The sequence below is a fragment of the Rhincodon typus genome, chromosome 29, assembly GCF_021869965.1.
Source record: "Rhincodon typus isolate 14 chromosome 29, sRhiTyp1.1, whole genome shotgun sequence".
Lineage (NCBI taxonomy): Eukaryota > Metazoa > Chordata > Chondrichthyes > Orectolobiformes > Rhincodontidae > Rhincodon > Rhincodon typus.
In genome coordinates this window covers 37,958,318-37,970,733 of record NC_063360.1, presented here as the reverse complement: position 1 = coordinate 37,970,733, position 12,416 = coordinate 37,958,318, and the positions used below count along the sequence as shown (strand labels likewise).

Below are 12,416 nucleotides of genomic sequence, written 5' to 3'. Positions count from 1 at the left end.
AGGTCAGCAGCTGTGGTCCCGGGTCCAGCTTGGGCCAGCAATCCAACTAGACAGTGAGGTTGGAGGGAGTCAGAGCAAAAAAAATGACAAAAACAAATAAAAATTGCATGCTTGAAAAGGGGAAGGTTAAAAATAAAGATATAGCTCTAATTGGATATTGCTGCCATAGCTGGAAGATCCGGGCTCCCACTGGAGCAAGCTAACCCATCGACAAAGTAGACTTCACTTCAATGTGGACCGCAGTAAGAGTGCGTGTGTGCGTGCGAGACCCCGTATCCCTGCGGGAGTTAAGAAGGATAAGGTGTACCTCACTCAGTAAGAATTCATCTCCCAGTTGCACACCTGAGAAGTGACATCTTGGTTTCACCAATGATTCAAAATCACAGAGAGAGAGAGAGAAGGAGAAATCCCAAAACATTCCAGAAATTGAAATAAGCAGCCCTACTACTTCCGCTCAGATCTTCATACAGAATGAATTAAAACAAAGAACTGCAGATGCTGACGATCTGGAACAAACTAAAACAGAAACTGCTGAAGTCCAGTTTCGAGTCCGATGGCTAGTTCTGAAAAAGGGTCACTGGACTCAAAATGTTGACTCTCTTTTCTTCCACAGATGCTTACAGACCTACTGAGTTTATCCAGCAATTTCTGTTTTTGTTTGTTATAGACAGAATGGAGTTCCACTGACACAGAGCGAAGAAACGATGCATACAACTCTGCAAGAAATACCACTAAAAATAAGGAGAGAGAAGACAAGTAACATGCAAAGTTCCAAGGGACCGCGCAATGGAAAACCATCTGCTACAGCAGGATCCACACTGACAGCTGTAAAGAATAGACTTATATCAGGACCGTCCTCTGTGAAAGAATTATAAAAAAGATTTAATGTTATCCAGTTCAAGAGGGAACTACAGGCCTCAATGTTGGGAAGACAAAATAATTCAATTATCGTCTATCCCATAAATTACCATCGTCCAATTCTGAAGAGATTGTTTTTTGGGGAAAGAGAGTGAAACCTCCAGATTATTTGCATTTGTAAATTGTGAGGAAAATTCATGATATATTTTTATTGCTTTTATTTAGAAACTCGGTTTCTAACATAGAAGAGTAATGTAGAGTTTAACTTTGATCTTTCTTTCTATACTGTGTGTGTTCAGAAGGGGTTAGACAGTTTCTGTTTCATTTTTAAGTTTGAGAATAGTGATGGGTTTATGGAACTTTGCTTGTTTATGTGCACATTAAGGAGGCAGTTAACTGCTTAGTCCAGTGTTGGAGGAAAACAGAAAGGTAGAAGAAAGCTGCTGTTGCTATCAACAAGAGTCCAATATCACAAAGACAGACACGGTTAGGTGCATGTTCAGAAAGAAAGGGTCTATCACAGTAGAAACTGCTGTTGATAACAGCCTCCAAAAGTAGCCAGAGATAGAGAAAGATCCTGGAGTTTCTTAGAAGCAAACTCCAGAAGCAGAAAGCTGTGGAAATCATGGGCTTAGCGACCCCACGGTAAAATAATAAGTGTGCGGTATTAGTAGGCTATTTAAGGGACTGAGGAAAATATCTTAAATAAAGAGAATAGCAGAGAGAATACAGAAATGTGATAAAATGTGATAAAAATAAATCAATTACAGCTGCACCAACTGACCAAAGAACTTTAGTGCGAGGCCAGTGACCCTTCACTGATTGGGTGCTTTCCTTGGATGGATAGAGTTGATTTATTTGTTAAGTACAGAAACCTAGTCAGTGTTCTCTCTCCACACAAATCCATCAGGGAGATTAATTTAAGGACTTTGCTAACTTTGAATATATGTTTAACTTTCATGACAATCGGGGAGTACCGAGGCTTGTGTATCAGTGCACTTTGGCAAGCGGGTCATGACATTTGTCTGGAATAAAGAAGGTGCCTGTAGGAGGCCAAACTGAGGCTATTGTGCTGCTAATTGTCTCTGTAGTAATGTAGGCCCTGTTCACGTAATCTGCAAATAGCTGCTGCAATGCAATAAACTTCCAATTGTTAACTCAACAAGACTTTTCTAGGGAGGCTGAAACATTGTCCATCCTCATCATTACTGTACTACTTTGGGTTTAAAGCAAACACTGACACTGCAGCTCAATCCATACTGACCACGCTTCAATCTTGAGCGACTTCCAGCTCCAACAATCCTCACTCAGCTCACTAAGTGGAAGCAGCTGTCAATGTTACCCCAGCCCCTCTAACGGTCTGAGAATCTGGGCACTTGGAAAATGGGAGAGTCAATTGGTTGAAGTGAATACAACATTGACATCTCAGCCTGAGAGAGGTGGTCAACTCTGAGCCAGGTAGAGGCAGCAATAGACTCCCATCTCATATGGCACAGGGGTCCTGACCGAAACATCAACTTTCCTGCTCCTCTGATGCTGCCTGGCCTGCTGCGTACTTCCAGCTCCACACCGTGTTATCACAAGGAAACTGGTATAATTTCACCTGACTGCAGCAAGAGAACTTACCCCAGTGAACTGTTGCTCACCACCTTTGCTAACTTGGACATTGATTTTGAATAGGATTCTTCAATCAGAGCCCTGCAAAATGAGACAGCAACGTGTAAACACTGAAAATACAAAAGAAAAATACTGGAGACCGGAAACTTAACAGCTAATTATTTTTTTAAAAAGGAGATTCTAATCTCCTGGGTTTTATTATTTTTGCACAGTTCAATGACTGTGGCTGGCCAGCTCAGAATTAGTCACCTGAACCGAGGAGATTCTCAGCTCCTGGTTAGATTTTGTTTTTGTGAGAATGTGGAGGTGCGAGACTCCATGAAAACACCAGGGGTGTAAATAACTTTATTGATAGTCCACCACCGGGAAAAACACCCAAGTGACCAAGGAATCATTAGCAAGCAGAGCCCCTGGGGGCAATGTCTATGTGAACAAAAAGGTGCCAGGGAGGGTAGGGAACAGGACGGGAAAATAAAGCACTCCACAGCAGCGCAGTGCCCACCTCGCCTGAAAGATAGAGGGTATCGGTGGGCACCGCATGCTCCTTCTCCAGGGACACTCGGGCCTGAATGTAGCCACGGAAAAGGGGCAGGTAGTCAGCCATAATGACCCCCTCCATGGCCCGCTGCCTGGACCTGTTAATGGGCAACTTTACAGTTAATTAGCAAAGACAATGATCTTAAATGAGCCCTGATGCAGATTGAACCCAGACAATCAATCCACCCACGTCAACCAAGTGACAGTCTACACAGTCAGCATTGCAGAGCCCAGCTCACTCCATGTTCAACTCTCACTGCACCCACCCCCGCACACCCGCCACCCCCACCACCACCTTTGGGGGTTGGGGGGGGGGGGGCCCCCCCAACATGCCTTTGCCCCCCCCCCCAGGGTTGGCAGGAGGGCCATACCCACTGACTCCCTCTACGTTGCAGGGTCCCAGGGGGTTAATCCTGATGAAGGAAATCTTGCAGCGTTTATGGGATGTGAGAACGTGAAAGCATTGTGGGATCTTCACTGCCTCTGCCTCTCAGCCCCATCCCTCAAGGAAATCGGAGCTATCAACGCACACTGAAGCTGACAGGGTTTAACACGAACAAAACATATGGCAACTCCCAGAGTGGGGGCACCAGAGTAGGAAGAAGCAGGGACTATGCTCACCTTTCTCTCACAAAGTCAGCCAGCTCTTTGACAGAAATCTGTCCATGTTTCATGTTGTGGTAAAGGACGTCAAAGCCATTGTTTTTCTCCCCCTGTTAGAGACAAGGAGAGGAGGATTAGTAAAGCTCCTGACTGCCCATAATAATCCCCAACCCACACTGAACAAGAAAAGACGACCAACTCAACAATCCCAGGGCTGTTTAAATCAGGGCGAGACCTCCTCTCACCCGCCAGAGGGTAGTCATTCTCGGCCCCGTGGCACTGCCAAATGACCAGAGTTTGTGTTTTGTAACATTGTGCTCTGACTGAGAGAGTCTGATTGTGGGTAACAGGCCCTGCCCAAAAGCTCAGGTGAAGTAAACAGGTTTTGTCGAGTTGGATGCAAAAGGCAGACAGAGAGATGGGCATAAGATTTCCAACACAGAAGCCCCATGTTATTGCAGACGAACAGCGAGTTCTGCCGTCATAGAAACCACAGGTTCTGGGTTGCAACCTGAGCTGGCAATCTCAGCTCTCACACAACGAAACAAAAACAGAAATTGCTGGAAAATCTCAGTGGGTCTGGCAGCACCCGCGGAGAGAAATCAGAATTAATGTTTTGGGTCCAATGACCCTTCTTCAGATCCCGAAACATTATCTCTGATTTCTCCCCGCGGGTGCTGACACACCTACTGAGATTTTTCTGCAATTTCTATTTTTGTTTCAAATTTCCAGCGTCCACAGTTCTTTCCATTTTCTTGCCCAGCTCTCCAAACCAGTTACCCATTAGGCAGCACCAGTAAGTGCCCACAGATTGGCATCTCCCAGGTTTTGTTGTTGCTTGTGCTGGTGGAACACTTTTAACCAAGTCGTTCATCAGCAGTTATTGTTCACAATTAGAATCAAATTTACATTCATAAAGCACCTTCCCCACACCCCCACCAGGAGTCCCAAATTGCTTACAGCCAATAGAACACATCTGAAATGTGGCAGCTGCTGTACTAAGAAACATGGCTTCCAAATTGTACACAGCAAGATCCAATGGTCAGCAATGAGATATTAGGGTGTAGGGAACTGAAATGCTTAATGTTGATGTGTGCATTAAACAGCACCCAATACAATGATATCACATGGACTTGGTTGGGAGTGACGGTGCTGACCAGTTTTGGATCTCGAGGGAGTAAGATCCAACATTCAGTCTTCCTCTCGCTCTCAATGTGACTTGTACTTGATGCCATCATTCAATAAATTATCTCTTGTCTTAAACAAAGAGCTTCTGTGTATTAGATCACCAGCTGGTTTTCCTCCGTCACACTAGATCAAACAGACCTAGTAGATTATTTTTTAAAAATTCATTTATGAATGAGGGCATCTCGGGCTAGGCCAGCATTTATTGCCCATCTGGAATTGCCCAGAGGGTAGTCAACCACATTGTTGTGGGTCTGGAGTCACATGTAGGCCAGACCAGGTGAGGATGGCAGTTTCCTTCCCTGAAGGACCAGATAGGTTTTTCCAATAATCAAAAATGGTCATCATTAGACTCTTGATCCTAGATTTTTGGTGAATTAAATTTTATTGGAAGTCATGGTGGAACATGTTCTTGAGATCCAGTTTCATGACCTCTGGATGAACTGTCCAGTGATAATACTACTAGATCATCACCTCCCCAGCAAGCCTGGCAAATCCTGACCAGGAAAGAGGACTTTGTCCAGGGCAGCAAATCCACCAGATGGATCTTCCAACACCATCTACCATGGTGCAGACCTGTTTTACAACACTGACCGGAATGATTTGCTGTAGCTAGCAGGGTATACATTAAACAAGGCAACAACTAAAATGCAACGTGGAAACATGTGAAGTTATGCACTTTGGTAGGAAGAATAGAGGCATAGATTATTTTCTAAATGGGAAAACACTTTGGAAATTTGAAGCACAAAGGAACTTGTTCAAAATTCTCTTAAAGGTTAACATGTAGGTTCAGTTGGCAGTTGGGAAGGCACATATAATGTGAGCATGCATTTCAAGACAGCTAAGTGGCAAGAAAAGGGATATACCACTGAGGCTATACAAGGCTCTGGTCACATTTGGAATATTGTGAGCAGTTTCGGGCCTTGTATCTAAAGAAAGCTATGCTGGCATTGGAGGGGATCCAGAGAAGGTTCACAAGAATGATCCCAGGGATGAAGGGCTTGTCATATGAGGATTGGTTGAGGACTCTAGGTCTGTACTTGGAGTTTAGAAGGATGAGGGGTGGGGGGGATCTCACTGAAGCTTACAGAATACCAAGAGGCCTGGATAGAGTGGATGTAGAGAAGAGATTTCCACTGGTAGGAGAGACTAGGACCTGAGGGCACTGCCTTAGAGTGAAGGGACGACCCTTTAGAACTGAGATGAGGTGGATTTTCTTCAGCCAGAGGGTGGTTAATCTGTGGAACTCATTTCCACACAGGGCTATGGAGGCCAAGGCATTGAGTGTATTCAAGACCGAGATAGATAGGTTCTGGATTACTAAGGGGATCAAGGATTACAGGGAGAAGGCAGGGGAATGGGTTTGAGAAACATATCGACCATGATTGACTGGTAGAGCAGACTCGATGGGCTGAAAAGCCTAATTCTGCTCTTGTGGTCTGATGGTCAAGGTGCATTCAAAGGGATCATTTCGGTTACTGATATTTTCTGATCCTATCTTTTTAGCTCCAATACTGAGGGTCTATGGACCTTATGGTGTAGTTGCAGTTCTTGTTTTGTTTTATTAAAAATCACAAGAAAAAATTACCACAAAACTCACTTCCTCCCAGGTGCAGAGACCCAGATTAAGGAAATCACAACTGTGCACGCCTCTATTTTTAACCTTTCAGTCAGAGTCTTGTTTTCTGCTTTGGTAAAAAAAATACTTACTATAAATTGGGGATAGCAAGAACTGTAAATGTTGGAGTCAGAGACAACATTGCATGGAGCTGGAGGAACACAGCAGGCCAGGCAGCATCAGAGCAGCAGGAAAGTTGATATTTTCAGAACTTCAGAATTTTTTTTTCTGAAGAAGGGCCCCGACCTGAAACATCAGCTTTCCTGCTCCTCTGATGCTGCCTGGCCTGCTGTGTTCATCCAGCTCCACATTGTGTTGTGACTTACCATAAATTGTTGGGAACTTGGCTTTGGGTGACTGCCTGGGAACTGGATTCAAATTCTGCTCATAATGGAAAGGGCTTTCTTTTCCTGGCCATGCTGATAACATGGGTTTACAATCTCAGGCATCAGTGGAGACAGAGGCTGCAGTCTGGACAATGGTGCATGCAACATGCAGATACATTGGCAACGAGGCCTACTCCTGCCTTACTGCCTAGATCTGAATTTCCCTGCTTTGCCAACACACAGGGTGTGGGCCTATCTCCTTGATCCCCCGCTCACTCATGCTTATGTGTTAGAATGAATGTTGATAAGTTGCAGTTACACACCCTCTTTAATGCAGTAAATATCCCAGGGAGTTTTACAGGGTGACTATCAAGGCAAATTTGACACGGAGGCACAAATGGCAATATAGGGAGACAACAAAAAGCTTCCTCAAAGAAGTAGCTGAAAGGAGGAGACAGAGGTGGAAAAGATTAAGGAGGAAATCCCGGAGCTTGGGCTCAGCCAGTTGAAAGCACAGTTGCCAATGGTGAGAGATAGAAAATGGAGATGCACAAGAGGCGAGAATTGGAGAACTGCAGACATCTTAGTGGGTTATGGACTCAAATATGTTAAGAGGTAGCGAGGGGTAAGGGCATGAAGCACAAGACGACAAACAGGAGAGGTTTAAAAACTGAAGCATTGCTGGACCAGCTGTCAATATAACCGAATAAGCTCAAAAGGAATGGGGAAATGGGGCTTGGTGCGAACTAAGATATAACAGGCAGACTTGGATCCACTGACATTTATGGGAGGAGGGAAACAAAAAGCAAGCCAGGAGACCATAAGATATAGGAGCAGAACTAGGCCATTCAGCCTATAGAGCCTGCTCCACCATTTGATCGTGGCTGATATGTTTCTCAACCCCATTCTCCTGCCTGAGGTTCGGTGTGGACTTGTTGGGCCGAAGGGCCTGTTTCCACACTGTAGGGATTCTGTGATTCTATGATTTACCCAGTAAGCCCTGATCCCGTTACTAATCAAGACCCTATCTATCTCTGTCTTACACTCAACAGCTTGGCCTCCACAGCCCTCTGCGGCAATGAGTTCCACATATTCACCACCTACTGCCTCAAGAAATTCCCAACTCAGTTTTAAAGGGCCATCCCTTCACTCAGTGTCCGAGTCCTAGTGTCTCCTACTAGTGTAAACATCAGCTCCACATCCACCCTATCCAGGCCTCTCAGTATTCTGTAAGTTTCAATGAGATTCCCTTTTATCCTTCTAAACCATATAGAGTACAGACCCAGAGTCCTCAACCTTTCCTAATATGATAAGTGTCAGGAGCAGACTAGATCCTAACAACATTATGGGATCCTCCTGCACCAGATGGACTGAGAGCAGTTCAGGATGGGTAACATCTGCTGAGGTCCCAACACTCACCCGTCTGGAAATAAAAATGATGACCTGACGCAGGGACAGACATTAGTAACATTACAAAGTGGGTATTCTTCTTGATAGAGGTGGCTGAAGTTTAGCTCAAGGTCAAACAGGCAGCAAGGCTGTGAATGGTCCTGGTCGAGAGACAACCCAGGGAATTGGTGGCATCACTTAATGCAGACCCTCAGCTGGTGCATTGAGGAACCAAAGAGACAGCTGTTCAATCTGCAATACTTCAATATGCTTCTCATTCTAGTCTTATTGCTGATGACTAGAACGGGCATGACCCTCAAGGCGGATCTAACCAAAATGCTGTCTGGTTTGAGCAGAGATTGTAGTCTCCTGTTTTAACATTAGTTAGGTTTTACAGAGGCATAGTCTAAAAGGCTATGGGTTATGGGCCAAGTGCTGGGAAATGGGAGTGGAATAGATGAATGTTTGATGACCAACACAGACATGATGGGCCGAAGGGTCTCTTTCCATGCTGTAACAATTCTATAACTTTGTGACTTTCCAGTTGTCCTTTGATAATATTAACATGATATGTGAAAGTGCCCATATAGATAATAGATAATTATCTGATGGAATCAAATGCAAAATACACAATTTGGCCAACACTCTACAATTACTGAGTGACCACTCTGGATTTCACTGTCTGTTTTAGTTTGGCATAATCTGCAACTTTAACCACTTGGTGCTGAGTTTCTGAACCAAGACTATTGACATGAATGAGTCTCAAGCAGTTGTCCCACACAAAACCCTGAGGTAACAGAACCCAGACTTGCCCCACATCCCCAAGATTCACAACATGGGGCACGTGGGTAAGACTGGGGATCACAAAGATGCAAATCACAAGTTCTCCCAACTTTTCACCAAGATTTGATTTCATCCCTGCTGGCCTTGTGATTTATCTCCTAGCGTTCAGATTGGTAGACACATTCCTGGAAACAGTGCAATTATACACTTCTTGATTGCAACTAAAAGCTTTTGAAATACAATTAGAAGGCAGTGTGCAGAGAGAGTCCAGAGCAGACACTAGGCCAGCATCCATTAATTATTCTACGAGTCCTGAATCTTTTTCCTTTTTCTGGTTCGTGAAACCTTTTGTGCATTAGGGATACTCAAACCAACAAGTGACATTATCTAACATGACAGCAGTGACTGTAGATTCATGCCTGGGTTAAGCTGACTGGAGCAAAAAGGGTTAACATCAGAGGACAGTTTGCACTGTCTCGACTTGTACTGCTTTGAGTTTGGAAGGTTAAAGGAATGATCTCATTGATGTGTTTAAGAGGATCACAGGAGATGATTGGGAAGAGAAAGAAGAGAAAAAAAACAAATTTCCTCTGGTGGGGCAAGTGCAGAAAATAGGGTACAGCCTTTTAATGTGAGCCAGGCTATTGGAGGGGCTAGGGAGGGGTGGTGAGGCAGGGTTTGCTAGGAAGAGGGGGAAGGGAAGCCTGGAACACTCTCCTCCAAATACCCATTCCATTTGGGGGCAGTCCGCTAGGTCTTTAAAGTCTAAGATTGTTAGGTAAGGTGATTAAAACAGTGCGGGTGGATAGAGGGCGGTATAGATACAAATAGATGTCTTATCTCATTGAGTGATGGAATAGACTGGACAGATTGATTGACTTTCCCTGGTTCCCAAGTTTCCTTGACTCCCCTGTAAGCTCAATTTTCTTCTCCATTTATCTACGCACTCTTTCTCCCACCGAGAACTTCCATTGGAATTTTCCTGCTGACCCACTAACACCCATTTGTGTCCCAGTCCCTGTTCAACACCCTATCCACTGCCTTCAATATCTGCTTCCTCCACCACCACAAGCTCAGTACACACTGTTACCATTTACAAGATGCACTGCAGGAATTCACCAAAGATCCTTAGACAGCTCCTTCCAAACCCATGACTGTTTTCATCTAGAAGGACTCGGACAGCTGATATATGGGAACACCACCCCTGCAAGTTCCCCACTAAACCACTCAATATCCTGACTTGGAAATATATCGCTGTTCCTTCACACTTGCTGGGTCAAAATCCTGGAATTCCCTCCCTCAGGACATTGTGGGTCAACCTGCAGAACATAGTCTGCAGCGGTTTAAGGCAGCAGCTCAGCACAACCTTCTGAAGGGGTAGCTAGGGACTGGCAATAAATACTGGGCCAGCCAGTGACACCCACATCCCATGAATGGATAAAAAAGTATTAATATCTCTTCAACATCTTGCATTAATACAGGCTTAATATTAATACACAGTGAGATAGGAGAGTTCAAGGGCTAGAGGAATGGGATTTGAAGTGAACGAGTTAGGGTTTGGAGCAATGGGCTGGATTGTTGAGGGAATATAAAAACGGAATCAATTTTGACTCTGTAAAGTTGTCAGTCTATTGACCATTATTATTCTCTTTTTACATCAGTTAATTGGAGCTTGTAAACTGAACCTGTCAGACCAAAGAATAACTGCCACACGATCTACTATCATCAACATTTAATGAAGTACAGATACACTCTGAAACTCATGGCTAACAGCTGTCCCCCTGACACAATGAGGACAAGTATCACCCCCAGATCAGAGCTCACCCTTCACCAGCCTCCATCTTTCCCTGAGAGAATCCCTGCTGAAACACGCACTACCTTGGGCATGAACAATATATCCTGGGTTGTACTTGACATATCCCCCAATCCCAATCGACCCAGACAAAAGAAATTTCAATGTACACAACTCCGAGGAACTGGCCTGGTCTCAGAAGCTAAATCCCACATTCCCAAACTCAGCCTGTTAACAACTGGTGAAAGGGCACAGTCCTCGGGAAGGAGGTAGGAAGGAACTGACCAGGAATGGAGTTCGGTCCCAGAGACACTGATATGCCAGTGCCTAGCATAGTTCATAACGGGTCTGGAACATTCGGATCCTCATGATGCCAACCCAGGCAACAATATCTGTCAAGGAGAAACTAGACCGATTCAATGTTGGTCCAATCAAACTCCAATTTCAACTCTGAACCAAAATGGTTCACGTTCTGTTTTGGGAGTCCCATACTACACTCCAACAATCCTTCAGTAAAAGTGCTTTGCCAATAAATGTCTCTGTGGAAGTGCCCAGCTCATGCCCCCAATAAATGGAATATCACAACGGCAAAGGAAGAAATAAAATGGCTGCTCCCAGTGTCCATCCCTCCAGTATGTTAACCCTCCCACTTCAGTTTGAATGTTTGTCATGAATGACGGTAATATTGTCTGTGGTGGACTTTTCAAACATCTACCGTGATTAGCAGAACCTTCCCCTCCCGTAAAGATGCTGTTTGGGTGGTGTTCTCCTTGCCCCACCTCCACTATCACCCCAATAAGAGGCAGGGGGTATGGAGCTGCTCTGGGGCCCTTCATATACTCATTGAGCAAACGGCTGGGTGGGGAGGGGCATGTAATGGAGGGTGAAGAGAGCAGTGGCCTCTTGAAAGAAATGAAACATCTCACACTGAGGCTGGCACTTCACAATCATTAACAGTGTCCAGTGTCCACCACAGCTCTGGGGCGAGTGATCTCACCTCCAGAGTCAGGACCGTGTTGGTTTGAGCCTGGACTGAAATCCTGGTGCAGTACTGAGTAAACGTCAACACCTCGAGGTACCATGGTTTAGACAAGAGGTTAAGCTAAGGCCTCTGTACAGGTGTTAAAAATTCCAAGGCCTCTATTCTGAACAGTAGCTGAGGACCAAGTCAATATTCATCTGTTAACCAACATCACACAAAAACAGTCATGGTGTTCTGGTCATTTATCATCTTGTTGTTTGTGGGACCTTGCTGTGTGAAAATTGGCTGCTGCCTTTCTTGCAACAGTGACTACATTTCAAAGAGTTCTTCGATTATAACGTGTTTTAGAATGTCCAGAGCACATGAGAGATGACAGAAGAATGAAAGGTTCTTTGACAGTGTACTGTTACAATGTAAACCTCTTTAATTCAACAGCAAGATCCCACAGATGATCACTGCTCTGGATGTTGCCAAATGCTGGGAGAATGGCCTCTGCTCCTCCTCTAACCAGTTCACTGGAAACAGGAGTGGGCCATTCAGCCCTTCATTCCTGCTTCACTACTCCACAAGAATGGCTAATTTTCTGTCAAGCTCTATCTGTGCAATCCCCATTTCCTTTCAATCCATTTATGCCAAAAATTCTATCAACCTCTGTCTTGAATATACTCAACAACCGAGCATCCACTCTCTGCAGTCGGGAACTCCAAAGATTCACAGCCCTTTGAG

The 12,416-nt window shown here is 44.7% G+C and overlaps 1 protein-coding gene across 1 annotated transcript in view; it reads right to left on the bottom strand.

Moving 5' to 3' along the window:
* Positions 1-12,416, bottom strand: part of LOC109916990 (F-BAR domain only protein 2-like) — a 67,568-nt gene that overhangs the window by 40,912 nt on the left and 14,240 nt on the right. Inside the window, exons 2-3 of the mRNA XM_048613950.1 lie at positions 3,634-3,725; positions 2,485-2,556 (exon numbers count right to left, since the gene is read on the bottom strand). Of these exons, the coding sequence (XP_048469907.1) occupies positions 2,485-2,556; positions 3,634-3,725 (164 nt within the window). The remainder of the gene's footprint in view (positions 1-2,484; positions 2,557-3,633; positions 3,726-12,416) is intronic.